Raw genomic sequence first — 27534 nt, 5'->3', positions numbered from 1 at the left:
TGCGACCTGTACGCTCTCGTTGGCTGGCCCTCGCTTCATACTCGTCGCCAAACCCACTGGCTCCATGTCATCTACAAGACCCTGCTAGGTAAAGTCCCCCCTTATCTCAGCTCGCTGGTCACCATAGCATCTCCCACCTGTAGCACACGCTCCAGCAGGTATATCTCTCTAGTCACCCCCAAAACCAATTCTTTCTTTGGCCACCTCTCCTTCCAGTTCTCTGCTGCCAATGACTGGAACGAACTACAAAAATCTCTGAAACTGGAAACACTTATCTCCCTCACTAGCTTTAAGCACCAACTGTCAGAGCTGGAAGCCTCCTCCCCAAAAACAGATCGATCAAAAACCCGTATCATCTCCTCCTTAAAGTCCTGATACTGGTTAGTACACTCAGCCCTTGCCTCCCAGATTGCCGTGCCCCACTCACGAGCCCGTCCAATAAGGAGAGATATGACGTAGGCGACACGAGCAGTGCTCCTGGAGTAAGTGTTGGGCTGGAGAGAAAACACAATATCACACTGGGTGAGGAACGAGCGGCATTCAGTGGGCTCCCCAGAGTAACACGGCGGGTTATTGATTCTGGGCTCCGGAGATTCGAAAGCCCTGGAAGTGGCCGGTGGATCGAGGCGGAGATGGTGAACCTGTTCTGTGAGGTTGGAGACTTGGGTGGCCAGGGTCTCAACGGCATGTCGAGCAGCAGACAATTCCTGCTCGTGTCTGCCTAGCATCGCTCCCTGGATCTCGACGGCTGAGTGGAGAGGATCCGAAGTCGCTGGGTCCATTCTTGGTCGGATTCTTCTGTTACGGTGAGTGAATGAGGACCCAAAAGCAAATTAACTTAAACAGAGCTTCTTTAATAACCAAAGCTCACAGATTACTGCACCTGTACATAGCCCACCTATAATTTAGCCCAAACAACTACCTCTTTCCCTACTGTATTTAAATTATTTATTTATTTTGCTCCTTTGCACCCCATTATTTGTATTTCTACTTTGCACATTCTTCCATTGCAAATCTACCATTCCAGTGTTTTACTTGCTATATTGTATTTACTTTGCCACCATGGCCTTTTTTTGCCTTTACCTCCCTTATCTCACCTCATTTGCTCACATCGTATATAGACTTGTTTATACTGTATTATTGACTGTATGTTTGTTTTACTCCATGTGTAACTCTGTGTCGTTGTATGTGTCGAACTGCTATGCTTTATCTTGGCCAGGTCGCAGTTGTAAATGAGAACTTGTTCTCAACTTGCCTACCTGGTTAAATAAAGGTGAAATAAATAAATAAAATAAAAAATACTTATGGCTATGTTCCTCTGCCCAGTTGTTGATGATGCTAGATCTTACAAAGCCTGGATATTTTTTAAGTATCAGCTTGCCACATCATGGACACAATCCCCTGCTCAGATGTTGCATATATCAACCAATGGTTCCGTGCGACGTCGTCGACAGTGTCATCCGCTGACAGATTCCGATAACATATGATGTTACGACTGAGGAACTCCTATAATTTTTACCCTAGTAGGCGGTAACTGCATAACAACATGGTGATCAGCTGAAAGTAACCAATCACAGCCAAATTTAAGCTCGGTTCCCTTGCAACCAAGACCCACCCCTAACGACCCACGAGCTCCACATCGGCAACGTAAAGGGATTGATGACTGTCGCAAACTCTGCAGCCTAAGAAAAATACTGAAATAATTCCTCCATAGACATACATGTATAGCTGAATGTCTTATGCCTCTGAAATATATATTGTGGCCGGCAAATAAATGTAATTATATTCAAAGCTCCCCTTATTCAGCCTATCCTAGCAAGGCAATTGACGACAGCTGAATACAAAAATATTTTGACTTCCGGATTTACATGTCAAAATAAAAGCACCGTTTTTTAAATGAAAATCAGTTATTGTTTAGCTTTTCCCATTTATAAAATTATGTTTTCCAAAATAAATTCACGATCTTAGTTATGTGCACCCCTGCTCATTGTGGAGCGGGTTTAGCCCAATCAATGTTTTTTATTATTATTGGCTTTGCCAGTCTTCTGTAAGTATCCCCATATGTTGGTAGGCTGTATTTTGTCTAAACTCTAAAACAGTAGGCTAATTTAGGCCAAATCCAGTTTGGATTCAGTTCAGTTATATTTATTTATGTATTTAAAATAAAAAAACAATTAATAAATCGTTAATCGTTTAAGTTATTTTGTCAATTTTGGCAACATTATTATTTATCACAAACACTTCTACCTATGTTTTGTTTTAAAAAACGTTTTTTTTAAGATTCCCTTGGGCTTAATAAATGAGAACGTTTACTTTGAAAATTGAAAAAGTTGACATCAGGAAGTAGTTGGCCGCGTTTAGCACATTGTAGACAGCTTCACGAGTGGCAGTGCCACAACACTAACCGCCAGTGTTGTTTGTAGCTATCCCAGTGTACAGGAATGGGCTGGCTGTAACATTTTGTCATTTTCGTTAGTAATGCGTGCGTTTGCATTGTTTATGTGGTGACATTTCTAAATGTCAAAATTTTAGGGCAAGGTCAAGCAAATTCACAAACGCGTTTCGTCGTTTGTGTCAAATGAGAAGTAACGTTAGACAGGAAAAAAAGGCTTCGTCGTTTTGACACATCACAGGTAAGAACGATAATGCTAGTTAATTCATATGAGCCACCTTGTTTCACAATGACAGCTTGTTAGCTAAGTAACTTTGCTAACTCGAGCGTTTTTCGGCGTACTGCAACCCCAAGTTAGCTTGCTAATAATGTTAGTTAGCTTTGTGTTTAATTTCGTCAGCTGTATCCTTCTCTTGCAAAAGAAGGGCAGAGATCTAATTGAACAGAACGAGCCTGGGCTGATTCATAGTGTTTGTTTACAGCAAGCTAAATTAGCTATCATAACCAGTCAGCTAACTTTATCAAAGGTATAGCCTACTTGTGTTGTGTTTATAAACAAGTGCTGTTAACTATTTATAAACTGGCGCCACAGAACTTGTGTATCTGACATAATAACTTTGTTTGTGGCTTGGCTTTCCAGAGAGGGGCAGAGTCAGTGGCATATGAGTCGAGAAGTGGACCTAGTGCGACTTTGACCGTGGAAATCTCACCACAGCAGGAAACGCGAAACCTTGGGAATCCATAATTCACGATGGAATAATGCTTTAGGAAGTTCCAAAATCAAGAAACAACGCCACTGGGATTACATTTGAATATTTTGTTTTTCCTTTCTAAATAGAAAGGTATTTGAACTATTTTCGGAGTTGTCTTTCATTTTGACGTTTCACTTAACATCTCAAGTCGATATGTATACGAGCAATGCCCGAATGAGGAGATATAGCTAGGGGCTCAATATGAGGAATCCTGAGAATTGACCTCTGTTTGGAACCCCTCCACGCGCCTTGGAGAATGGCATCAAATGAAAGATTGTACGAGGTCTGGATGCTGTATTGCAACAAGGTAAACAAACCTGTCTCTTGATCTGTTTGACACATAAAACATGCATTAGAATCTGTGCCCATCTCGGAGTATAAACTCGGTGTACTGTCAGTAAGACCAGACAGTTAGGTCTATTACAATAGCTGTGGTATATTGAGATGATGTAATGATGATGGTGATTATCAATCAAATGTATTTTTAAAGCCCTTTTTACATCTGCTGATGTCACAAAGTGCTGTACAGAAACCCAGCCTAAAACCCCAAACTGCAAACAATGCAGATGTAGAAGCACGGTGGCTAGGAAAAACTCCCTAGACAGGCCAGAACCTAGGAAGAAACCTAGAGGGGAACCAGACTCTGAGGGGTGGCCAGTCCTCTTCTGGTTGTGCTGGGTGGCGATTATAACAGAACATGTCCAAGATGATGAATTGTAATCGGGCTTGAATGTATAAGCCATCCTGTTCTTCCTCCACTATTCTCAGTAACAGCTGCTGGACGGTCCTGCACTGTGTAAAGTCTATCTCCTGGTATTTAGATTTTAGCTGAGTGACGTCTTGTGGTATGTACAAGGGTATAATACAATTCCATAGATTCTGTTTTGTATTGCAACCTAGCTAGACCTATTTCCCCCTTGATTGACTGTAGTAGCTACAGTTGTTTCATTGCACTGGGTGACCAATCACTGCTTGGTGCCTGAGCCTCTCCTCACGTGAGTCTCAACTGCAGTCAACACATTCCCTCTTTAATACCACTCAAAAGGACAACCCTCTCATAAGCATTAGCCTTTTGAGCTATCCTGTTCTCCCACACGACACAGGGCAGGAAATGCTAAGGCACAAATTAAGGCACAAAAGGCTAAGGCACAAGTATTATCTTTCCTGAGGGCCAGTCTTTGTGTTGTCATGCCAACGCCCTTTAATTTATTGTCATGCCCAACATGAGTTGACAAGAGCACAAACAGATCTGGGACCAGGCTAGTTTAGTTTAAAACCAGATTTTGTTTGTTACCTGCTTTGTAAACAATACGTGTACAAAACATTGAGAACACACTTGATCTTACACTCACTTCTCAGTCCTGTGTTAAATGTCAGGCATTGTGGAGAGTACACACATTGTCTTTGTTCTATTAAGGGAGTGTCTTTACATTGAACTTCTAGCCTACTGTCTGACCCCATCTCCGACAGCAACAGGCCTGTATTTCACTCTGCATGTGGCAACAAACCCTGTGAGGTTTTGCCTAAATTGCTTAAATAATTTGTAAAGACCTTTACCTCCCCCAGAGCGGCCGCAATGTCAACACTGGCTCAGGGGTCTCCCCTTCAGTGTGTGTGTCAGGGTTCCCAGGATACATCGGGAGCAAGGGGAACTTGTAGTCTGTCACGTGAGCTAAATCGGCTCCGGAATGTTTGTTGTGTGAAGCTGCCCATTGTCTCCACTTGCCCTTAAGACGCCATACACTTCAGTGTCGCAGGTTAATGATGTCACACCTCATTGAGGGATAGGCTCATTACACCTAGTGTACCAAGATAACTGACCTTTAACACAGCATGGCATATGAACAATAATGGGAGCTTAGTTAAGCTAAAATGACCAACTCCTTGACTTTGGGGTTAGGATCGTAAGGCTGCGCACTCAATCCTAAAGCTGCCTCATGCTACAGAAACAGGTGATAGTTCCCTGCCCTATAGGCCGTTCTGGCTCGACTACCTAGCTAAAATATCCAGTACAGCTGTGGTCTCTAACTTCCATTAGATCAGTGTGACTGAACTGTTACTCACCTCTATAATGATTAACCCAAGCAGGGCTGTCAACACTACGGGGCCAGAGGTTGACAGAGACATCACAGTAAGTCACCCTGGTCCCTGGGGTGTAGTCACACCTAGCAACTACTGTTGACGGTTGAGCAGCCTAATTAAAGGGAGTAGTGGCGGTCAGGAACTAGTTTATCCTGGAGCTGTAGGTCATAGTAAAAGGCTTTGCCACTAATTAATTCACCTCCAACTCAATTTGGTGAATGTGTGATGCTTGAATACTGGCCTGTCAGATATGCAATAAGCCTAAACCCCTGGGCCGTGTTCATTAGGGTACTTAACTGAACATGTTTTAAAATGAAAAATGAAGGTTTCTTATTGGATGAATCCATGATGTCCCTGCCTCCCTGTTTCAGTCCGTTTCTGTTTGGTGCATAATGAACACAACCCGCAGTGAGTTTCTTTCCTCCGTAGTTAACTAGCCTAGCCCACTCCATACATGTTGTAAATCTGTGGGTAGGCTAACTGGGAAAGCACCAGTCATTTAATTCCAGTTCATGTAGGAGCTAAAAGGTAGCAGACGACCACTGATCCGGTCACATTACGATCCTCTTACCCAGCAGTCCGTGTGGTGTCACTGGCATCAGCCTGGAGTATCGTCCCAGAGTTAGAGTTAGCAGAATTGTTAACGCCACAATGGCAGTGAGGCACCAAACACGACCATGCAAAACTCATCCCTCAGGTTCTCGATGATGGGAAAGACATGGCTCTTGTTTCTCGACAACATGAAGCATACCCCTGTAGTATTGAACTACAGAAAGCATGATGTCTGTGGTTAGCTCGTTATCGTTAGGTCTATCTTCCCCTCCTGTGCTTATAGCCGCTAAGGTGATGAGACCATAGACACAGACCTACATGAAATATTCTGTCATTTTAACTAGGTCTGTAGGCCTGTGTAACTATACATCATTGGATCATGGTAGCACCAATCCCTTTTTGAATCCATAAGTAGCAACAACACAGGCCTAGTAGTTTCTGGTGACTACCTATATCAGTGGTTTCTGGTGACTACCTATAGCAGTGGTTTCTGGTGACTACCTATAGCAGTGGTTTCTGGTGACTGCCTATAGCAGTGGTTTCTGGTGACTGCCTATAGCAGTGGTTTCTGGTGACTGCCTATAGCAGTGGTTTCTGGTGACTGCCTATAGCAGTGGTTTCTGGTGACTGCCTATAGCAGTGGTTTCTGGTGACTGCCTATAGCAGTGGTTTCTGGTGACTGCCTATAGCAGTGGTTTCTGGTGACTGCCTATAGCAGTGGTTTCTGGTGACTGCCTATAACAGTGGTTTCTGGTGACTGCCTATAACAGTGGTTTCTGGTGACTGCCTATAGCAGTGGTTTCTGGTGACTGCCTATAGCAGTGGTTTCTGGTGACTGCCTATAGCAGTGGTTTCTGGTGACTGCCTATAGCAGTGGTTTCTGGTGACTGCCTATAGCAGTGGTTTCTGGTGACTGCCTATAGCAGTGGTTTCTGGGCACCGCCTCCTAGCAGTGGCTTCTGGGCACCGCCTCCTAGCAGTGGCTTCTGGGCACCGCCTCCTAGCAGTGGCTTCTGGGCACCGCCTCCTAGCAGTGGCTTCTGGGCACCGCCTCCTAGCAGTGGCTTCTGGGCACCGCCTCCTAGCAGTGGCTTCTGGGCACCGCCTCCTAGCAGTGGCTTCTGGGCACCGCCTCCTAGCAGTGGCTTCTGGGCACCGCCTCCTAGCTCGGCTCCGGCACCGCCTCCTAGCTCGGCTCGTTCGCTCGGCTCCGGCTCGCTCGCCCTTCTCTGGCTCGCCCGGCACTGGCGAGAGCGGGCCCGGGGCCGGCGGGCGAGAGCGGGGCCGGCGGGCGAGAGCGGGGCCGGCGGGCGAGAGCGGGGCCGGCGGGCGAGAGCGGGGCCGGCGGGCGAGAGCGGGGCCGGCGGGCGAGAGCGGGGCCGGCGGGCGAGAGCGGGCCCGGGGCGGGCGGGCGAGAGCGGGCCAGGGGCGGGCGGGCCAGAGGGGCGGGCGGGCCAGGGGCGGGCGGGCGAGAGCGGGCCAGGGCGGGCGGGCGGGCGAGAGCGGGCCAGGGGCGGGCGGGCGGGCGAGAGCGAGCCAGGGGCGGGCGGGCGAGAGCGGGCCCGGGCTCTCTGGCTCGCTCTCGCCCGGCTCTCGCTCTCTCCTTTCCCTCCTCTCGGCTCTCTCCTCCTTCACTGTGTGCTATAAATATCACCAGCAACATCAGTAATGTCATAGTGTTTATATATCGACCACACCTCGTGGTTTAGCCCCTCCCATGTGTGCACTATAAATACTACTGGTGACGTTACATCAGTCAATCCCAGGATAGTGAGTACTGGAGATTTATGGGGAGGAGAAGGTGACTGTAGATGGACCATGAAGGCAATAAAGACATTGGTAAAATAGAAACTGTTTGGACAGGACATCTACAGTAGACATTGTGGTAAAACAGAGAAACTGTTAGGGAAGGGACATCTACAGTAGACATTGTGGTAAAACAGAGAAACTGTTAGGGAAGGGACATCTACAGTAGACATTGTGGTAAAACAGAGAAACTGTTTGGGAGGGGACATCTACAATAGACATTGTGGTAAAACAGAGAAACTGTTAGGGAGGGGACATCTACAGTAGACATTGGTTTTGAGTCGCCCCTCACCATTTCCTCTAGCAGTCATACTCGGTTACCATGCCAACCATGCCCTTCTGGTAGGGTGAGGAGGGCAGTGCCGGGTCGGTCATAAAGGAAGCGATATAACTCATTCGTAATGCTCTCTTCTCCTCTGGATGGCATCTCCTCTGGATGGCATCTCCTCTGGATGGCGGCATCTCTGGATGGCATCTCCTCTGGATGGCATCTCCTTGAGGGAAGATTGATGTTGATAACCTTGTCGGCTCAGGCTAGTGAGGTCCTACCGGGTCATGTGTTATTAAGATTCAGTGAGGGGGGGGTCGTCATGATTTCATGAGGAATGGTCACATGCTTGGTACAACGAAAGTTATAGTCTAACCCCCTGCCAAACCAGCTGACTAATAACAACCCACAATTCACCCTGTTGGGAAGATCCCATGGGGTCATGTGTTATCATGACCACCCCCTCCCTGAGTCTTAATATCAGGATGGATGGTCACATGTTGGGCACAGGAAACCCAGATTACCCACCCCCTCAAACCAGCTGACCATAAGAAAACACACAAATAGGAAATACGTCATCAGTCATTAAAGTTTGTCAGATCGTTTCAGAGATATTACTAATAGGTTGCTACCCAGATGTTGAGCTCATCTGATCTGAATTAATCCGGCCAGTGTTCCTTGGTGTTGGGTCAGCAGTGGTGCCACAGCAAGCAGGCCCAGGGTGTGTCCCTCTCTGCTCTCCCCTCCCTGCCCTCCCTGTCTCAGCCCTGAGCCCTCAGTGGACATCTGTACTCCCTGGCTGCCCAGTGAAAGAGGGCATTATCTCTAACCACTCACACACACTCCCTGAGGCTAGTGCCCAAACCTGCTCTGGCTCACACAGTCAAGGGGAGGGAACACACACACTGAGAGTGGAATGAACAAGATCGTCATATGTTTTCGCTGTACAACCTTGTTGATTCCAGTATACACAGACCGACACTTGTACTGAACTCTGTATCCAAGTCCCTCTCAAACTCTCCGTCAAGTCACTTGCTGATCTGATGACCTCACTTTTGGAATTCTTTCGTGTTCTGGACCATTCCCACTGTGACACGCAGCAGGCTGAGGCCTTCCTGGACTTGTCCTGCCCTGCTCTAGTGTCATAACCAACCTTACTGCACATTTATAGGGCCCTGAATAGTATTGGCTAGATGTAAGAAATATGGTCATTTACATGTAACTGAACTTCGGGCGTCGTCAGAAAACCCCTTCATCAAAAGTATCACTTGAAAATCGACGAAAGGCAGGGACAGACTGGTAGGATGGTTGAATGTCTGCCAGACAAGAGTAGTTAGCACCCCTGAACAGAGGGTCGTCCGTAATTTGCAAACCGATTCTACATGAGGAAAAGGGCTAAAATGACGTCTGTCAGTCGCCATCGGTGGGTGTTCACTACAACACACCGCGGCGACAGCAAACGAATGAACACCATGTATCGTGCAGACCGACCATCAGTCTGGTGGGTTTTGTCCTTAAACGGGTGTTACACTCTGACGGACTAAGCAGGCACATGCCAGGGGTGTATTTATTCATTAGTGCACACCGTAGCAACACGTTTGGCAACGAAAACCAACGTTTCTTATTGGACAAGTTCTGGTAATCCCTCTTGGTTTTGGTCCGTTTGCTTCCAGTTGATTTCTAGTGAATAGCCTACACCCCAGGAGTGTAGAAACACTGCTTTGTCAAACAAATGCTACTAAGCACTGTACTGCCCCACCAAACAATATAGCCTACTGCCTTATTGAACAACACTTAGTCTAACACAGCAGTATTCATTCCTGCCACTCCTACTGGTTCCACAATAATACTCTGGGCCTTTTCTCATATCAGTCCCCCTTGACCTGAATCAGTGTCAGTCAGGCAAGCCTTGGAACTCCCCTGCCCTACCTCCCTCTCTACCCCCCCCTCTCTACCTCCTCACCCTGGGCAGATATGGAGCTTAGGCTAGCCAGGGTGTGGAGATGACTGGCATTCTCAGAGTGGGAGGGTGATGTGCTGTCTGTCTGTCTGAACAGTGCTGCTGTCCTCTGGCTCTCTGCATTGTTCCCAGGAATGTAGGAAATGTCTAAACGGCAGCTGCTCGTGACTCCCCTCGGGAGTAGAGAATGTAGCGATGCCTGTTTTTCAGGCAGACAGGTGCACTCCTCATTTCTCTCTCTCTCTGTCACACACACACACACACACACACACCTGAGTTCACTGTAATCTGCCCCTCCTGACATACTACAGTTAGTGGAATCATTATCTCTCTATTCTCACATGACAACCACTAACATGTTTTTATTTCCTTCTCCCTCTCCTCCTCTTCACCTCACCCTCCTCTTCTCCCTCTCTTCCTCACCCTCTTTCCCTCTCCTTCTCTTCCTCACCCTCTCTCCCCTCTCTTCCTCTTCCTCACTCTCTCTTCCCCCTCTCCTCCTCTTCCTCACTCTCTCTTCCCCCTCTCCTCTCCTCCTCTTCCTCACCCTCTCTTCCCCCTCTCCTCCTTCTCCTCACCCTCTCTTCCCCCTCTCATCCTTCTCCTCACCCTCTCTCCTCACCCTCTCTTCTCATCCTTCTCCTCACCCTCTCTTCCCCCTCTCATCCTTCTCCTCACCCTCTCTTCCCCCTCTCATCCTTCTCCTCACCCTCTCTTCCCCCTCTCCTCCTTCTCCTCACCCTCTCTTACCCCTCTCCTCCTTCTCCTCACCCTCTCTTACCCCTCTCCTCCTTCTCCTCACCCTCTCTTCCCCCTCTCCTCCTTCTCCTCACCCTCTCTTCTCCCTCTCCTCCTTCATTCCGTCCTCCCATTCCTCTCTGTGACAGAGGGACCCAGACTACCTGAAGCTGTGGCTGGAGATCTTCATTGGCTCCTATGAGAGATGTCTAGATGTGGACTTTGAGAAGCCACCCTCCAGGTAAGCATAGCCCCAGAGGTGGGACCAAGTCACTATTATTTGAGTCACAAGCAAGTCACAAGGTCCAAGTCTCAAGTCAAGTCCCAGGTAGAACGGGTCGAGTCTCTAGTCAATCCAAGTAGAACGGGTCGAGTCTCAAGTCAATCCAAGTAGAACGGGTCGAGTCTAGTCAAGCCAAGTAGAACGGGTCGAGTCTTCTAGTCAATCCAAGTAGAACGGGTCGAGTCTAGTCAATCCAAGTAGAACGGGTCGAGTCTAGTCAATCCAAGTAGAACGGGTCGAGTCTAGTCAATCCAAGTAAAACGGGTCAAGTCTCTAGTCAATCCAAGTAGAACGGGTAGAGTCTCGAGTCAGTCCAAGTAGAACGGGCCGAGTCTCTAGTCAATCCAAGTAGAACGGGTCGAGTCTCGAGTCAATCCAAGTAGAACGGGTCGAGTCTAGTCAATCCAAGTAGAACGGGTCGAGTCTAGTCAATCCAAGTAGAACGGGTCGAGTCTCTAGTCAATCCAAGTAGAACGGGTCGAGTCTAGTCAATCCAAGTAGAACGGGTCGAGTCTCGAGTCAATCCAAGTAAAACGGGTCGAGTCTCGAGTCAGTCCAAGTAGAACGGGCCGAGTCTCCAGTCAGTCCAAGTAGAACGGGTCGAGTCTCTAGTCAATCCAAGTAGAACGGGTCGATTCTCCAGTAAATCCAAGTAGAACGGGTCGATTCTCCAGTCAGTCCAAGTAGAACGGGCCGAGTCTCCAGTCAGTCCAAGTAGAACGGGTCGATTCTCGAGTCATTCCAAGTAGAACGGGTCGAGTCTCGAGTCAGTCCAAGTAGAACGGGTCGAGTCTCGAGTCAGTCCAAGTAGAACGGGTCGAGTCTCGAGTCAGTCCAAGTAGAACGGGTCGAGTCTCCAGTCAGTCCAAGTAGAACGGGTCGAGTCTCCAGTCAGTCCAAGTAGAACGGGTCGATTCTCCAGTCAGTCCAAGTAGAACGGGTCGAGCCTCCAGTCAGTCCAAGTAGAACGGGGCGAGTCTCGAGTCAGTCCAAGTAGAACGGGTCGAGTCTCGAGTCAGTCCAAGTAGAACGGGTCGGGTCTCGAGTCAGTCCAAGTAGAACGGGTCGAGTCTCGAGTCAGTCCAAGTAGAACGGGTCGAGTCTCGAGTCAGTCCAAGTAGAACGGGCCGGGTCTCGAGTCAGTCCAAGTCGTGCGTTCTAAGAGCAAGTCATGTCAAGTAAAAAACATAAACCATCTAATCAGGAAACGACTTGTTCAACTACAAATACTTGTCTATTTATTGAGGCCCTCAGACAGCCCTTTTCATTATTTTATCAATAACACATTTTGATTTTGCAATAATACATTTTAACAATGGATTCCAATTGCAGGCTTTATAAGTTGATGTTTAATTCCAAGCGATTTGGGACAAACCAAAAGAGCAGTAGGTCTATGGTGGCTGTTGCTTGATGCCCCGTTGCAACGTAAACCGTTCATATTCTGGATGTTTGTGCTGCACCCGGTCCTCTAGCTGTACAGCAAATCAACCATCTGTTCTCTAGCTCATTGCTTTTCAAATGTTTTGACCCATGACCCCTAAAAAGTAGCTTGCGGCCTCCGCGCACACAGGCAAGCGCCCCCCATCGCTGTGCAAATGTAGCCTGTCTTTAGGGTCATAAACGGGGACGCATTTTCAAAACGCAAGATACAGAAATAGACTATAGGGTTCCATAACCAGCTCTGGAATCTGTGTTGGGGTGACATAACCAGCTCTGGAATCTGTGTTGGGGTGACATAACCAGCTCTGGAATCTGTGTTGGGGTTCCATAACCAGCTCTGGAATCTGTGTTGGGGTGACATAACCAGCTCTGGAATCTGTGTTGGGGTGACATAACCAGCTCTGGAATCTGTGTTGGGGTTACATAACCAGCTCTGGAATCTGTGTTGGGGTGACATAACCAGCTCTGGAATCTGTGTTGGTGTTACATAACCAGCTCTGGAATCTGTGTTGTGTTTCCATAACCAGCTCTGGAATCTGTGTTGGGGTTCCATAACCAGCTCTGGAATCTGTGTTGGGGTTACATAACCAGCTCTGGAATCTGTGTTGGGGTTCCATAACCAGCTCTGGAATCTGTGTTGGGGTTCCATAACCAGCTCTGGAATCTGTGTTGGTGTTACATAACCAGCTCTGGAATCTGTGTTGGGGTTCCATAACCAGCTCTGGAATCTGTGTTGGTGTTACATAACCAGCTCTGTAATCTGTGTTGTGTTTCCATAACCAGCTCTGGAATCTGTGTTGGTGTGACATAACCAGCTCTGGAATCTGTGTTGGTGTTACATAACCAGCTCTGGAATCTGTGTTGTGTTTCCATAACCAGCTCTGGAATCTGTGTTGGTGTTACATAACCAGCTCTGTAATCTGTGTTGTGTTTACATAACCAGCTCTGGAATCTGTGTTGGTGTGACATAACCAGCTCTGTAATCTGTGTTGGTGTTACATAACCAGCTCTGGAATCTGTGTTGGGGTTCCATAACCAGCTCTGGAATCTGTGTTGGGGTGACATAACCAGCTCTGGAATCTGTGTTGGGGTGACATAACCAGCTCTGGAATCTGTGTTGTGTTTCCATAACCAGCTCTGGAATCTGTGTTGGTGTGAAGGTTCTGTGCATGTCTGTATGTTTGCACGGCTGCATCCATTGTTTGAGAGCGTTCAGGGAGAAGAAGCACATGCAGTATAGAGAGACAGAGCGAGTGAGAGGTGATGTGCTCCTCTGCTCTTCCAGCTGTGGTCTGGTCACATGACCAGTGAAATGCCCAGTCAGTCCTGTCAGATGGTTACGTAAGGCTGTGTGGTCTGTGTGTGTGGGACTGGAGAGAGTGAAGTGTGGAGCAAGGGGAAACAGATTACTTTCCATTAGATCCGCCAGTACGGTCGTTTGTCGGTTCGTTGCCGTGCCTCTTTCTCTCCCTTCTCTCTTTCCCACTCCACCTCCACCTCCCCTCTCTTTCCCACTCCACCTCCACCTCCCCTCTCTCTCCCACTCCACCTCCACCTCCACCTCTCCCCCTCTCTCTCTCCCCCCCTCTCCCCCCTCTCTCTCCCACTCCACCACCCCCCCCTCTCTCTCTCTCTCTCTCTCTCTCCCACTCCACCTCCCACTCCACCCCTCTCTCTCTCTCTCCCACTCCACCTCTCTCTCCCACTCCACCTCCATCTCTCCCTCTCTCTCCCCTCTCCCTCTCTCTCCCACTCTCTCTCTCTCCCACTCCACCTCCCCCACTCCACCTCCCCCTCTCCTCTCTCTCCCACTCCACCTCCCCCTCTCCACCTCCCCCTCTCCCTCTTTCCCACTCCACCTTCCTCTCCCTCTTTCCCACTCCACCTCCTCCTCCCTTTCTTTCCCACTCCACCTCCCCCTCCCTCTCTTTCCCACTCCACCCTCTCTCTCCCACTCCACCTCTCCCACCTCCCACTCCACCTCCCCCTCTCTCTCCCACTCCACCTCTCCCTCTCTCTCCCACTCCACCTCTCCCCTCTCTCTCCCACTCCACTCTCTCCCTCTCTCTCCCAGTCCACCTCTCCCTCTCTCTTTCCCACTCCACCTCTCCCTCTCTCCCTCTCTCTCCCACTCCACCTCTCCCTCTCTCTTTCCCACTCCACCTCTCCCTCTCTCTTTCCCACTCCACCTCTCCCTCTCTCTCTCCTCTCCCTCTCTCTCCCACTCCACCTCTCCCTCTCTTTCCCACTCTACCTCTCCCTCTCTTTCCCACTCCCTCTCTTTCCCACTCCACCCTCTCTCTCCCACTCCACCTCTCCCTCTCTTTTCCCTCTCCCTCTTTCCCACTCCACCTCTCCCTCTCTTTCCCACTCCACCTCCCCCTCTCCCTCTCTCCCACTCCACCTCTCTCTCCCACTCCACCTCCACCTCCCTCTCTCTCCCACCTCCCCCTCCCTCTCTCCACTCCCCCTCTCCCTCTATCTCCCACTCCACCTCTCCCTCTCTCTCCCACTCCACCCTCCCTCTCTCTCTCCCACTCCACTTCTCCCTCTCCTCCCACTCCACTTCTCCCTCTCTCTCCCTCCACCTCTCCCTCTCTCTCCCACTCCACCTCTCCCTCTCTCTCCCAGTCCACCTCTCCCTCTCTCTCCCAGTCCACCTCTCCCTCTCTCTCCCAGTCCACCTCTCCCTCTCTCTCCCAGTCCACCTCTCCCTCTCTCTCCCAGTCCACCTCTCCCTCTCTCTCCCAGTCCACCTCTCCCTCTCTCTCCCAGTCCACCTCTCCCTCTCTCTCCCAGTCCACCTCTCCCTCTCTCTCCCAGTCCACCTCTCCCTCTCTCTCCCAGTCCACCTCTCCCTCTCTCTCCCAGTCCACCTCTCCCTCTCTCTCCCTCCCTCTCCCTCTCTCTCCCACTCCACCTCCCCCTCCCCCTCTCTCTCTCCCACTCCACCTCTCCCCTCCCCCTCTCCCTCTTTCCCACTCCACCTCCCCCTCTCCCTCTCTCTTTCCCACTCCACCTCCCACTCCTCTCCCTCTCTTTCCCACTCCACCCTCCCTCTCTCCCTCTCCCTCTTTCCCACTCCACCTCCCCCTCCCTCTCTTTCCCACTCCACCTCCCCCTCTCCCTCTCTTTCCCACTCCACCTCCCCCTCTCTTTCCCACTCCACCTCCCCCTCCCCCTCTCCCTCTCTTTCCCACTCCCCCTCTCCCTCTCTTTCCCACTCCCCTCTCCCTCTTTCCCACTCCACCTCCCCCTCTCCCTCTCTTTCCCACTCCACCTCCCCCTCTCCCTCTTTCCCACTCCACCTCCCCCTCTCCCCCCTCTTTCCCACTCCACCTCCCCCTCTCCCTCTTTCCCACTCCACCTCCCCCTCTCCCTCTTTCCCACTCCACCTCTCCCTCTCTTTCCCACTCCACCTCTCCCTCTCTTTCCCACTCCACCTCCCCTCTCTTTCCCACTCCACCTCCCCTCTCTCTCTCCCACTCCACCTCTCCCTCTCTCTTTCCCACTCCACCTCTCCCTCTCTCTTTCCCACTCCACCTCTCCCTCTCTCTTTCCCACTCCACCTCTCCCTCTCTCTTTCCCACTCCACCTCTCCCTCTCTCTTTCCCACTCCACCTCTCCCTCTCTCTTTCCCACTCCACCTCTCCCTCTCTCTTTCCCACTCCACCTCTCCCTCTCTCTTTCCCACTCCACCTCTCCCTCTCTCTTTCCCACTCCACCTCTCCCTCTCTCTTTCCCACTCCACCTCTCCCTCTCTCTTTCCCACTCCACCTCTCCCTCTCTCTTTTCCACTCCACCTCTCCCTCTCTTTCCCACTCCACCTCTCCCTCTCTTTTCCCACTCCACCTCTCCCTCTCTTTTCCCACTCCACCTCTCCTCTCTCTTTCCCACTCCACCTCTCCCTCTCTTTCCCACTCCACCTCCCCCTCTCCCTCTCTTTCCCACTCCACCTCCCCCTCTCTTTCCCACTCCACTCTCCCTCTCTTTCCCACTCCACCTCCACCTCTCCCTCTCTTTCCCACACCACCTCCCCTCTCCCTCTCTTTCCCACTCCACCTCCCCTCTCCCTCTCTTTCCCACTCCACCTCCCCCCTCCCTCTCTTTCCCACTCCACCTCCCCCCTCCCTCTCTTTCCCACTCCACCTCCCCCCTCTGCCACAGCTGTCCTGCTTTTCCCAGCGATACGCCCCTACCCCGATTTGAGAATGCTCATCTGGGCTCTGCTTGGTCCGGTTAGAGGAAGAACCCATTTCTCTCTGATGAACTCTGTCTACAGAGTTGGACAGAGACAGGCCCATTCCTCTCTGATGACCTCTGTCTACAGAGAGGGACAGAGACAGGCCCATTCCTCTCTGATGACCTCTGTCTACAGAGAGGGACAGAGACCGGCCCATTCCTCTCTGATGACCTCTGTCTACAGAGAGGGACAGAGACAGTTAGGTTCACTGTTAGCTGTACAGTGGACGGTTTCATGACATTAGTCTAAAGGTTATCATGGAGTGTTGCTTAGGTACGTGTGTGAATGTAGTGTAAATGTGTGTAATGTACCTGAAGGCCTTAGAAGTTTGTGTGTGTGGTGTGTGGTGTGTGGTGTGTGGGTGTGTGTGTGTGTGCGCGCGCTTGGTGCATCGGTACAGCTTGCCATGCGGTAGCAGAGAGAACAGTCTGACTTGGGTGACTGGAGTCTTTGACAACTTTTAGGGCCTGGTAGAAACGTCCTGGATGGCAGGGGGTGTGTGTGTGTTTGCTTGCATAGTATTTATGTGTGTGCTTCCTTGCTTGCATAATATTTGTGTGTGTGCGTGCGTGCGCTTGCATAGTATTTGTGTGTGTGTGTGCGTGCGTGCGCTTGCATAGTATTTGTGTGTGTGCGTGCGTGCGCTTGCATAATATTTGTGTGTGTGCGTGCGTGCGCTTGCATAATATTTGTGTGTGTGCGTGCGTGCGCTTGCATAGTATTTGTGTGTGTGCGTGCGTGCGCTTGCATAATATTTGTGTGTGTGCGTGCGTGCGCTTGCATAATATTTGTGTGTGTGCGTGCGTGCGCTTGCATAATATTTGTGTGTGTGCGTGCGTGCGCTTGCATAGTATTTGTGTGTGTGCGTGCGTGCGCTTGCATAATATTTGTGTGTGTGCGTGCGTGCGCTTGCATAATATTTGTGTGTGTGCGTGCGTGCGCTTGCATAATATTTGTGTGTGTGCGTGCGTGCGCTTGCATAGTATTTGTGTGTGTGCGTGCGTGCGCTTGCATAGTATTTGTGTGTGTGCGTGCGTGCGTGCGTGCGCTTGCATAATATTTGTGTGTGTGCGTGCGTGCGCTTGCATAGTATTTGTGTGTGTGCGTGCGTGCGCTTGCATAGTATTTGTGTGTGTGCGTGTGTGTGTGCGTGCGCTTGCATAATATGTGTGTGTGTGCGTGCGTGCGCTTGCATAGTATTTGTGTGTGCGTGCGTGCGCTTGCATAGTATTTGTGTGTGCGTGCGCTTGCTTGCATAATATTTGTGCAGATGTGTGTGACACGCAGGTGAGAGTTGAGCATGTTTTGGTGTTCCCTTTATTTCACCCCTTTCTCTCTCTCTCCCTCCCCAGGTTGGAGGAGGTGCCTCCAGTGATGACCCTGCTGCCAGACAACATCCTGCAGGTGTTGCGGCACCAGCTGCTCCAGTGTGTCCAGAAGGCCTCGGACGGGCTGGAGCAGGAGCAGCAGAACCTGGCCCTCCTGCTGGTCAAGTTCCTTATCGTCATCTGCAGGTTGGTCCGTGGTGTTTCTGTAGGACCAGAAGCAGTGGTCTGGCCCCTCCCTCCACCTACCTAGACCTGGTTGTACCGGTCCAGTAGTCTGGCCCCTCCCTCCCATACCTAGACCTGGTTGTACCGGTCCAGTAGTCTGGCCCCTCCCTCCCATACCTAGACCTGGTTGTACCGGTCCAGTAGTCTGGCCCCTCCCTCCACCTACCAAGACCTAGTTGTACCGGTCTAGTAGTCTGGCCCCTCCCTCCACCTACCAAGACCTGGTTGTACTGGTCCAGTAGTCTGGCCCCTCCCTCCACCTACCTAGACCTAGTTGTACCGGTCTAGTAGTCTGGCCCCTCCCTCCACCTACCAAGACCTAGTTGTACTGGTCCAGTAGTCTGTCCCCTCCTCCACCTACCTAGACCTGGTTGTACCGGTCCAGTAGTCTGGCCCCTCCCTCCACCTACCAAGACCTGGTTGTACCGGTCCAGTAGTCTGGCCCCTCCCTCCACCTACCTAGACCTGGTTGTACCGGTCCAGTGGTCTGGCCCCTCCCTCCACCTACCTAGACCTGGTTGTACCGGTCCTGTAGTCTGGCCCCTCCCTCCACCTACCTAGACCTGGTTGACCGGTCCAGTCTGTCCATATTATGGTGGTTGAGTGTGTGATTGGACCATGGAGTTTGAATAATTTCTAGTTCTGTGGGTTGGACCTCTTCTAGGTAATGTCTATTGATAGGAACCCCTCTAGCCTAGGTTGACAGGTCTTAGTGCCCCTGGTTTTAAAGGGTCTTCCAGCAGAAGGTAGGCGGTTCAGTAGGGCACGTAACACAGGATTTTGCAACGGAAGGTGAAAACAAGTGTCTCCCTGGCTGTGTCCTCTATATGGTGCTGTCATGAACATGACCCTGAGGGATATACAACAAAGCAGGATCAATGAGTTAGCCAGCTATCTTACCATCATGCTCAGAAATGACTTGTCTTTTTATTTTATTTTAGAAAGAACCTTGAAATGGGCTTGGTTTAATTACCTCAACCACCAAAAACACACATTTTAGTTTAGTTTTCTTAATGAACCAGAAAATCAATAGTTATTTCTAATTGTCAAATGTAGCTGGCTACTCATTGGAACCTGTCCCTACTATAACAGACATGACTCTCTCTCTCTCTGTTGGAACCTGTCCCTACTTTAACAGACATGACTCTCTCTGTTGGAACCTGTCCCTACTATAACAGACATGACTCTCTGTGTTGGAACCTGTCCCTACTATAACAGACATGACTCTGTGTTGGAACCTGTCCCTACTATAACAGACATGACTCTGTGTTGGAACCTGTCCCTACTATAACAGACATGACTCTCTCTCTCTCTGTTGGAACCTGTCCCTACTATAACAGACATGACTCTGTGTTGGAACCTGTCCCTACTATAACAGACATGACTCTCTCTCTCTCTGTTGGAACCTGTCCCTACTAACAGACATGACTCTCTCTCTCTGTTGGAACCTGTCCCTACTATAACAGACATGACTGTTGGAACCTGCCCCTACTATAACAGACATGACTCTCTGTGTTGGAACCTGTCTCTATAACAGACATGTTGGAACCTGTCCCTACTATAACAGACATGACTCTGTGTTGGAACCTCTCTAACAGACATGTGTTGGAACCTGTCCCTACTATAACAGACATGACTCTCTGTGTTGGAACCTGTCCAGACATGACTATAACAGACATGACTCTCTGACTCTCTCTCTGTTGGAACCTGTCCCTACTATAACAGACATGACCTGTCCCTACTATAACAGACTCTCTGTGTTGGAACCTGTCCCTACTATAACAGACATGACTCTCTCTCTCTCTGTTGGAACCTGTCCCTACTATAACAGACATGACTCTCTGTGTTGGAACCTCTCTAACAGACATGACTATCTCTCTGTTGGAACCTGTCCCTACTATAACAGACATGACTCTCTGTGTTGGAACCTGTCCCTACTATAACAGACATGACTCTCTGTGTTGGAACCTGTCCCTACTATAACAGACATGACTCTCTGTGTTGGAACCTGTCCCTACTATAACAGACATGACTCTCTCTGTTGGAACCTGTCCCTACTATAACAGACATGACTCTCTGTGTTGGAACCTGTCCCTCTATAACAGACATGACTCTCTGTGTTGGAACCTGTCCCTACTATAACAGACATGACTCATCTGTCCCTACATAACAGACATGACTCTCTGTGTTGGAACCTGTCCCTACTATAACAGACATGACTCTCTGTGTTGGAACCTGTCCCTCTCTGTGTTGGAACCTGTCCCTACTATAACAGACATGACTCTCTGTGTTGGAACCTGTCCCTACTATAACAGACATGACATGACTCTCTCTCTGTTGGAACCTGTCCCTACTATAACAGACATGACTCTCTCTCTCTGTTGGAACCTGTCCCTCTAACAGACATGACTCTCTGTGTTGGAACCTGTCCCTACTATAACAGACATGACCTGTCCCTACTATAACAGACATGACTCTCTCTGTGTGGAACCTGTCCCTACTATAACAGACAACCTGTTGGAACCTGTCCCTACTATAACAGACATGACTCTCTGTGTTGGAACCTGTCCCTACTATAACAGACATGACTCTCTCTCTGTGTTGGAACCTGTCCCTACTATAACAGACATGACTCTCTCTCTCTGTTGGAACCTGTCACTACTATAACAGACATGACTATAACAGACTCTCTCTCTGTTGGAACCTGTCCCTACTATAACAGACATGACATGACTCTCTCTCTGTTGGAACCTGTCACTACTATAACAGACATGACGCTCTGTTGGAACCTGTCCCTACTATAACAGACATGACTCTCTCTCTGTTGGAACCTGTCCCTACTATAACAGACATGACTCTCTCTCTCTGTTGGAACCTGTCCCTACTATAACAGACATGACTCTCTCTCTCTGTTGGAACCTGTCCCTACTATAACAGACATGACTCTCTCTCTGTTGGAACCTGTCCCTACTATAACAGACATGACGCTCTGTTGGAACCTGTCCCTACTATAACAGACATGACTCTCTCTCTCTCTGTTGGAACCTGTCCCTACTATAACAGACATGACTCTCTCTCTCTGTTGGAACCTGTCCCTACTATAACAGACATGACTCTCTCTCTGTTGGAACCTGTCCCTACTATAACAGACATGACGCTCTGTTGGAACCTGTCCCTACTATAACAGACATGACTCTCTCTCTGTTGGAACCTGTCCCTACTATAACAGACATGACGCTCTGTTGGAACCTGTCCCTACTATAACAGACATGACTCTCTCTGTTTGGAACTCTGTCCCTACTATAACAGACATGACTCTCTCTGTTGGAACCTGTCCCTACTATAACAGACATGACCTGTCCCTACTATAACAGACATGACACCTGACTATAACAGACATGACTCTCTGTTGGAACCTGTCCCTACTGTAACAGACATGACTCTCTGTTGGAACCTGTCCCTACTATAATAGACATGAATCTCTCTCTCTGTTGGAACCTGTCCCTACTATCTCTGTTGGAACCTGTCCCTACTATAACAGACATGACTCTCTCTCTCTGTTGGAACCTGTCCCTACTATAACAGACATGTCTGTTGGAACCTCCCTACTATAACAGACATGATGGAACCTGCCCCTACTATAACAGACTCTCTCTGTTGGAACCTGTCCCTGTTGGAACCTGTCCCTATAACAGACATGACTCTCTCTCTGTTGGAACCTGTCCCTACTGATAACAGACATAACAGACATGACTCTCTCTCTCTCTGTTGGAACCTGTCCCTACTATAACAGACATGACCTGTCCCTACTATAACAGACTCTCTCTGTTGGAACCTGTCCCTACTTTAACAGACATGAACCTGACATGACTCTCTCTCTCTGTCCCTACTTTAACAGACATGACTGTCCCTACTATAACAGACATAACAGACATGACTCTCTCTCTGTTGGAACCTGTCCCTACTGTCCCTACTATAACAGACATGACGCTCTGTTGGAACCTGTCCCTACTATAACAGACATGACTCTCTCTGTTGGAACATGTCCCTACTATAACAGACATGACTCTCTCTGTCGGAACCTGTCCCTACTATAACAGACATGACTCTCTCTGTTGGAACCTGTCCCTACTATAACAGACATGACTCTCTGTTGAAACCTTTCCCTACTATAACAGACATGACTCTCTGTTGGAACCTGTCCCTACTATAACAGACATGACTCTCTGTTGGAACCTGTCCCTACTGTAACAGACATGACTCTCTGTTGGAACCTGTCCCTACTATAATAGACATGAATCTCTCTCTCTGTTGGAACCTGTCCCTACTATAACAGACATGACTCTCTCTGACTCTCTCTCTCTGTTGGAACCTGTCCCTACTTTAACAGACATGACTCTCTCTCTCTGTTGGAACCTGTCCTGTTGGAACCTGTCCCTAACAGACATGACTCTCTCTCTGTTGGAACTACTTTAACAGACATTACTCTCTCTCTCTGTTGGAACCTGTCCCTACTTTAACAGACATGACTCTCTCTGTTGGAACCTGTCCCTACTATAACAGACATGACTCTCTCTCTGTTGGAACCTGTTCCTACTATAACAGACATGATTCTCTCTCTGTTGGAACCTGTCCCTACTATAACAGACATGACTCTCTCTCTGTTGGAACCTGTCCCTACTATAACAGACATGGAACCTGTCCCTACTATAACAGACATGACTCTCTCTCTGTTGGAACCTGTCCCTACTATAACAGACATGACATGACTCTCTCTCTGAACCTGTGCCTACTATAACAGACAACCTATAACAGACATGACTCTCTCTCTGTTGGAACCTGACATAACAGACATGACTCTCTCTCTCTGTTGGTCCCTACTATAACAGACATGACTATAACAGACATGACTCTCTCTGTTGGAACCTGTCCCTACTATAACAGACATGACTCTCTCTGTTGGAACCTGTCCCTACTATAACAGACATGACTCTCTGTTGGAACCTGTCCCTACTATAACAGACATGACTCTCTGTTGGAACCTGTCCCTACTATAACAGACATGACTCTCTGTTGGAACCTGTCCCTACTATAACAGACATGACTCTCTGTTGGAACCTGTCCCTACTATAATAGACATGAATCTCTCTCTCTGTTGGAACCTGTCCCTACTATAACAGACATGACTCTCTGTTGGAACCTGTCCCTACTATAACAGACATGACTCTCTCTCTCTGTTGGAACCTGTCCCTACTATAACAGACATGACTCTCTGTTGGAACCTGTCCCTACTATAACAGATGATGACCTGCCCCTACTAACAGACATGACTCTCTGTTGGAACCTGTCCCTACTATAACAGACATGACTCTCTGTTGGAACCTGTCCCTACTATAACAGACATGACTCTCTCTCTCTGTTGGAACCTGTCCCTACTTTAACAGACATGACTCTCTCTCTCTGTTGGAACCTGTCCCTACTTTAACAGACATGACTCTCTCTCTCTGTTGGAACCTGTCCCTACTTTAACAGACATGACTCTCTCTGTTGGAACCTGTCCCTACTATAACAGACATGACTCTCTCTCTCTGTTGGAACCTGTCCCTACTATAACAGACATGACTCTCTGTTGGAACCTGCCCCTACTATAACAGACATGGCTCTCTGTTGGAACCTGTCCCTACTATAACAGACAGAACATAACAGACATGACTCTCTCTCTCTGTTGGAACCTGTCCCTACTATAACAGACATGACTCTCTCTCTCTGTTGGAACCTGTCCCTACTTTAACAGACATGACTCTCTCTCTCTGTTGGAACCTGTCCCTACTTTAACAGACATGACTCTCTCTCTGTTGGAACCTGTCCCTACTTTAACAGACATTACTCTCTCTCTCTGTTGGAACCTGTCCCTACTTTAACAGACATGACTCTCTCTGTTGGAACCTGTCCCTACTATAACAGACATGACTCTCTCTCTGTTGGAACCTGTTCCTACTATAACAGACATGATTCTCTCTCTGTTGGAACCTGTCCCTACTATAACAGACATGACTCTCTCTCTGTTGGAACCTGTCCCTACTATAACAGACATGACTCTCTCTCTGTTGGAACCTGTCCCTACTATAACAGACATGACTCTCTCTCTGTTGGAACCTGTCCCTACTATAACAGACATGACTCTCTCTCTGTTGGAACCTGTCCCTACTATAACAGACATGACTCTCTCTCTGTTGGAACCTGTCCCTACTATAACAGACATGACTCTCTCTCTGTTGGAACCTGTCCCTACTATAACAGACATGACTCTCTCTCTGTTGGAACCTGTCCCTACTATAACAGACATGACTCTCTGTTGGAACCTGTCCCTACTATAACAGACATGACTCTCTCTCTGTTGGAACCTGTCCCTACTATAACAGACATGACTCTCTCTCTGTTGGAACCTGTCCCTACTATAACAGACATGACATAACAGACATGACTCTCTCTCTGTTGGACTGTTGGAACCTGTCCCTACTCTCTCTCTGTTGGAACCTGTCCCTACTATAACAGACATGACTCTCTCTCTCTGTTGGAACCTGTCCCTACTATAACAGACATGACTCTCTCTCTGTTGGAACCTGTCCCTACTATAACAGACATGACTCTCTCTCTGTTGGAACCTGTCCCTACTATAACAGACATGACTCTCTCTCTGTTGGAACCTGTCCCTACTATAACAGACATGACTCTCTCTCATGTCTCTCGGTCTCTCTGTGTCTGTGTGTTGGAACCTGTCACTACTTTAACAGGCTATGACTTTCTCTCTGCAGGAACCTGTCCAATGTGGAGGAGATAGGCACCTGCTCCTACATCAACCATGTCATTACCATGACAACGCTCTACATCCAGCAGGTCTGATTCCTTTCCCCCTTTCTCCACCCTCCTATCCCCCCTTATCCACCCTCTTCTCCCCCTTTATCCACCCTCTTCTCCCCCTTTATCCACCCTCTTCTCCCCCTTTATCCACCCTCTTCTCCCCCTTTATCCACCCTCTTCTCCCCCTTTATCCACCCTCTTTCTCCCCCTTTATCCACCCTCTTCTCCCCCTTTATCCACCCTCTTCTCTCCCTTTATCCACCCTCTTCTCTCCCTTTATCCACCCTCTTCTCTCCCTTTATCCACCCTCTTCTCTCCCTTTATCCACCCTCTTCTCTCCCTTTATCCACCCTCTTCTCTCCCTTTATTCACCCTCTTCTCTCCCTTTATCCACCCTCTTCTCTCCCTTTATCCACCCTCTTCTCTCCCTTTATCCACCCTCTTCTCTCCCTTTATCCACCCTCTTCTCTCCCTTTATCCACCCTCTTCTCTCCCTTTATCCACCCTCTTCTCTCCCTTTATCTACACTCTTCTCTCCCTTTATCCACCCTCTTCTCTCCCTTTATCCACCCTCTTCTCTCCCTTTATCCACCCTCTTCTCTCCCTTTATCCACCCTCTTCTCTCCCTTTATCCACCCTCTTCTCTCCCTTTATCTACCCTCTTCTCTCCCTTTATCTACCCTCTTCTCTCACTTTATCCACCCTCTTCTCTCACTTTATCCACCCTCTTCTCTCACTTTATCCACCCTCTTCTCTCACTTTATCCACCCTCTTCTCTCACTTTATCCACCCTCCTCTCCCCCTATCATCGCCTTCCTGACTCTGTTTTCTTTTGAAAACAAGTTTAAAAACCAACCTGCACAAAATGAAGTATTTTTACCCAGTCACAATGATTAGTTATAGGGATGTGTGTGTGTGTGCGCGCATTTGTGCTAGTCTGTTTCAAAACAGATTTGAACAAAACATTTTTTTAGCATGTCACAATGATTACTTGATTTTTTAGCATGTCACAATGATTACGTTTATTTTTTAGCATGTCACAATGATTAAGTAGGTACATTCCCGTGAGATTACACATTCCTGTGTGTGTGTCTTCTAGCCTCACCATGCTCTCTCCTACAGCTGAAGAGTAAGACCAAGGAGAAGGAGATGGTGGACCAGACTCAGGCCGAGGAGTTTGTCCGCCACTCTCTGGCCTTCTGCGAGAGCCTGTACGACCCCTACCGGAACTGGAGACATCGCACCTGCGGGTACACTAAGTCGCTAACTCTAGCAGAGTTTGCTTATTTGATTTAAGTGGAGGACGAATCATAATAATAGATGGAACTGTAGTAGATCCACAGTAAGTGGAGGACAGCTCATAATAATAGATGGAACTGTAGTAAATCAAATCAAATTTATTTATATAGCCCTTCGTACATCAGCTGATATCTCAAAGTGCTGTACAGAAACCCAGCCTAAAACCCCAAACAGCAAGCAATGCAGGTGTAGAAGCACGGTGGCTAGGAAAAACTCCCTAGAAAGGCCAAAACCTAGGAAGAAACCTAGAGAGGAACCAGGCTATGTGGGGTGGCCAGTCCTCTTCTGGCTGTGCCGGGTGGAGATTATAACAAAACATGGTCAAGATGTTCAAATGTTCATAAATGACCAGCATGGTCGAATTATAATAAGGCAGAATAGTTGAAACTGGAGCAGCAGCACAGTCAGGTGGACTGGGGACAGCAAGGAGTCATCATGTCAGGTATTCCTGGGGCATGGTCCTATGGCTCAGGTCAGTTGAAACTGGAGCAGCAGCACAGCCAGGTGGACTGGGGACAGCAAGGAGTCATCATGTCAGGTAGCCCTGGGGCATGGTCCTAGGGCTCAGGTCCTCCGAGAGAGAGAAAGAGAGAAGGAGAGAATTAGAGAACGCACACTTAGATTCACACAGGACACCGAATAGGACAGGAAAAGTACTCCAGATATAACAAACTGACCCTAGCCCCCCGACACATAAACTACTGCAGCATAAATACTGGAGGCTGAGACAGGAGGGGTCAGGAGACACTGTGGCCCCATCCGAGGACACCCCCGGACAGGGCCAAACAGGAAGGATATAACCCCACCCACTTTGCCAAAGCACAGCCCCCACAACACTAGAGGGATATCTTCAACCACCAACTTACCATCCTGAGACAAGGCTGAGTATAGCCCACAAAGACCTCCGCCACGGCACAACCCAAGGGGGGGGGGCGCCAACCCAGACAGGATGACCACATCAGTGACTCAACCCACTCAGGTGACGCACCCCCTCCAGGGACGGCATGAGAGAGCCCCAGTAAAGCCAGTGACTCAGCCCCTGTAATAGGGTTAGAGGCAGAGAATCCCAGTGGAAAGAGGGGAACCGGCCAGGCAGAGACAGCAAGGGCGGTTCGTTGCTCCAGAGCCTTTCCGTTCACCCTCCCACTCCTGGGCCAGACTACACTCAATCATATGACCCACTGAAGAGATGAGTCTTCAGTAGAGACTTAAAGGTTGAGACCGAGTTTGCGTCTCTGACATGGGTAGGCAGACCGTTCCATAAAAATGGAGCTCTATAGGAGAAAGCCCTGCCTCCAGCTGTTT

At 49.0% G+C, this 27534-nt stretch overlaps 2 protein-coding genes across 2 annotated transcripts in view; both read left to right on the top strand.

Moving 5' to 3' along the window:
• LOC139372956 (general transcription factor II-I repeat domain-containing protein 2-like) overlaps positions 1 to 27534 on the top strand; it is a 979173-nt gene that overhangs the window by 944734 nt on the left and 6905 nt on the right. The window lies entirely within an intron of this gene.
• LOC139373942 (neurobeachin-like protein 1) overlaps positions 2393 to 27534 on the top strand; it is a 104809-nt gene continuing 79667 nt past the window's right edge. The window contains exons 1-6 of the mRNA XM_071115025.1: positions 2393 to 2633; positions 3033 to 3451; positions 10700 to 10791; positions 17869 to 18030; positions 24885 to 24966; positions 26053 to 26180. Of these exons, the coding sequence (XP_070971126.1) occupies positions 3401 to 3451; positions 10700 to 10791; positions 17869 to 18030; positions 24885 to 24966; positions 26053 to 26180 (515 nt within the window). The 5' untranslated portion in view covers positions 2393 to 2633; positions 3033 to 3400. The remainder of the gene's footprint in view (positions 2634 to 3032; positions 3452 to 10699; positions 10792 to 17868; positions 18031 to 24884; positions 24967 to 26052; positions 26181 to 27534) is intronic.

The sequence above is a fragment of the Oncorhynchus clarkii genome, chromosome 18 (assembly GCF_045791955.1).
Source record: "Oncorhynchus clarkii lewisi isolate Uvic-CL-2024 chromosome 18, UVic_Ocla_1.0, whole genome shotgun sequence".
NCBI classification, from domain to species: Eukaryota; Metazoa; Chordata; class Actinopteri; order Salmoniformes; family Salmonidae; genus Oncorhynchus; species Oncorhynchus clarkii.
The sequence above is the reverse complement of the archived record's forward strand: the minus strand, read 5'-3'. Positions and strand labels throughout refer to the sequence as shown.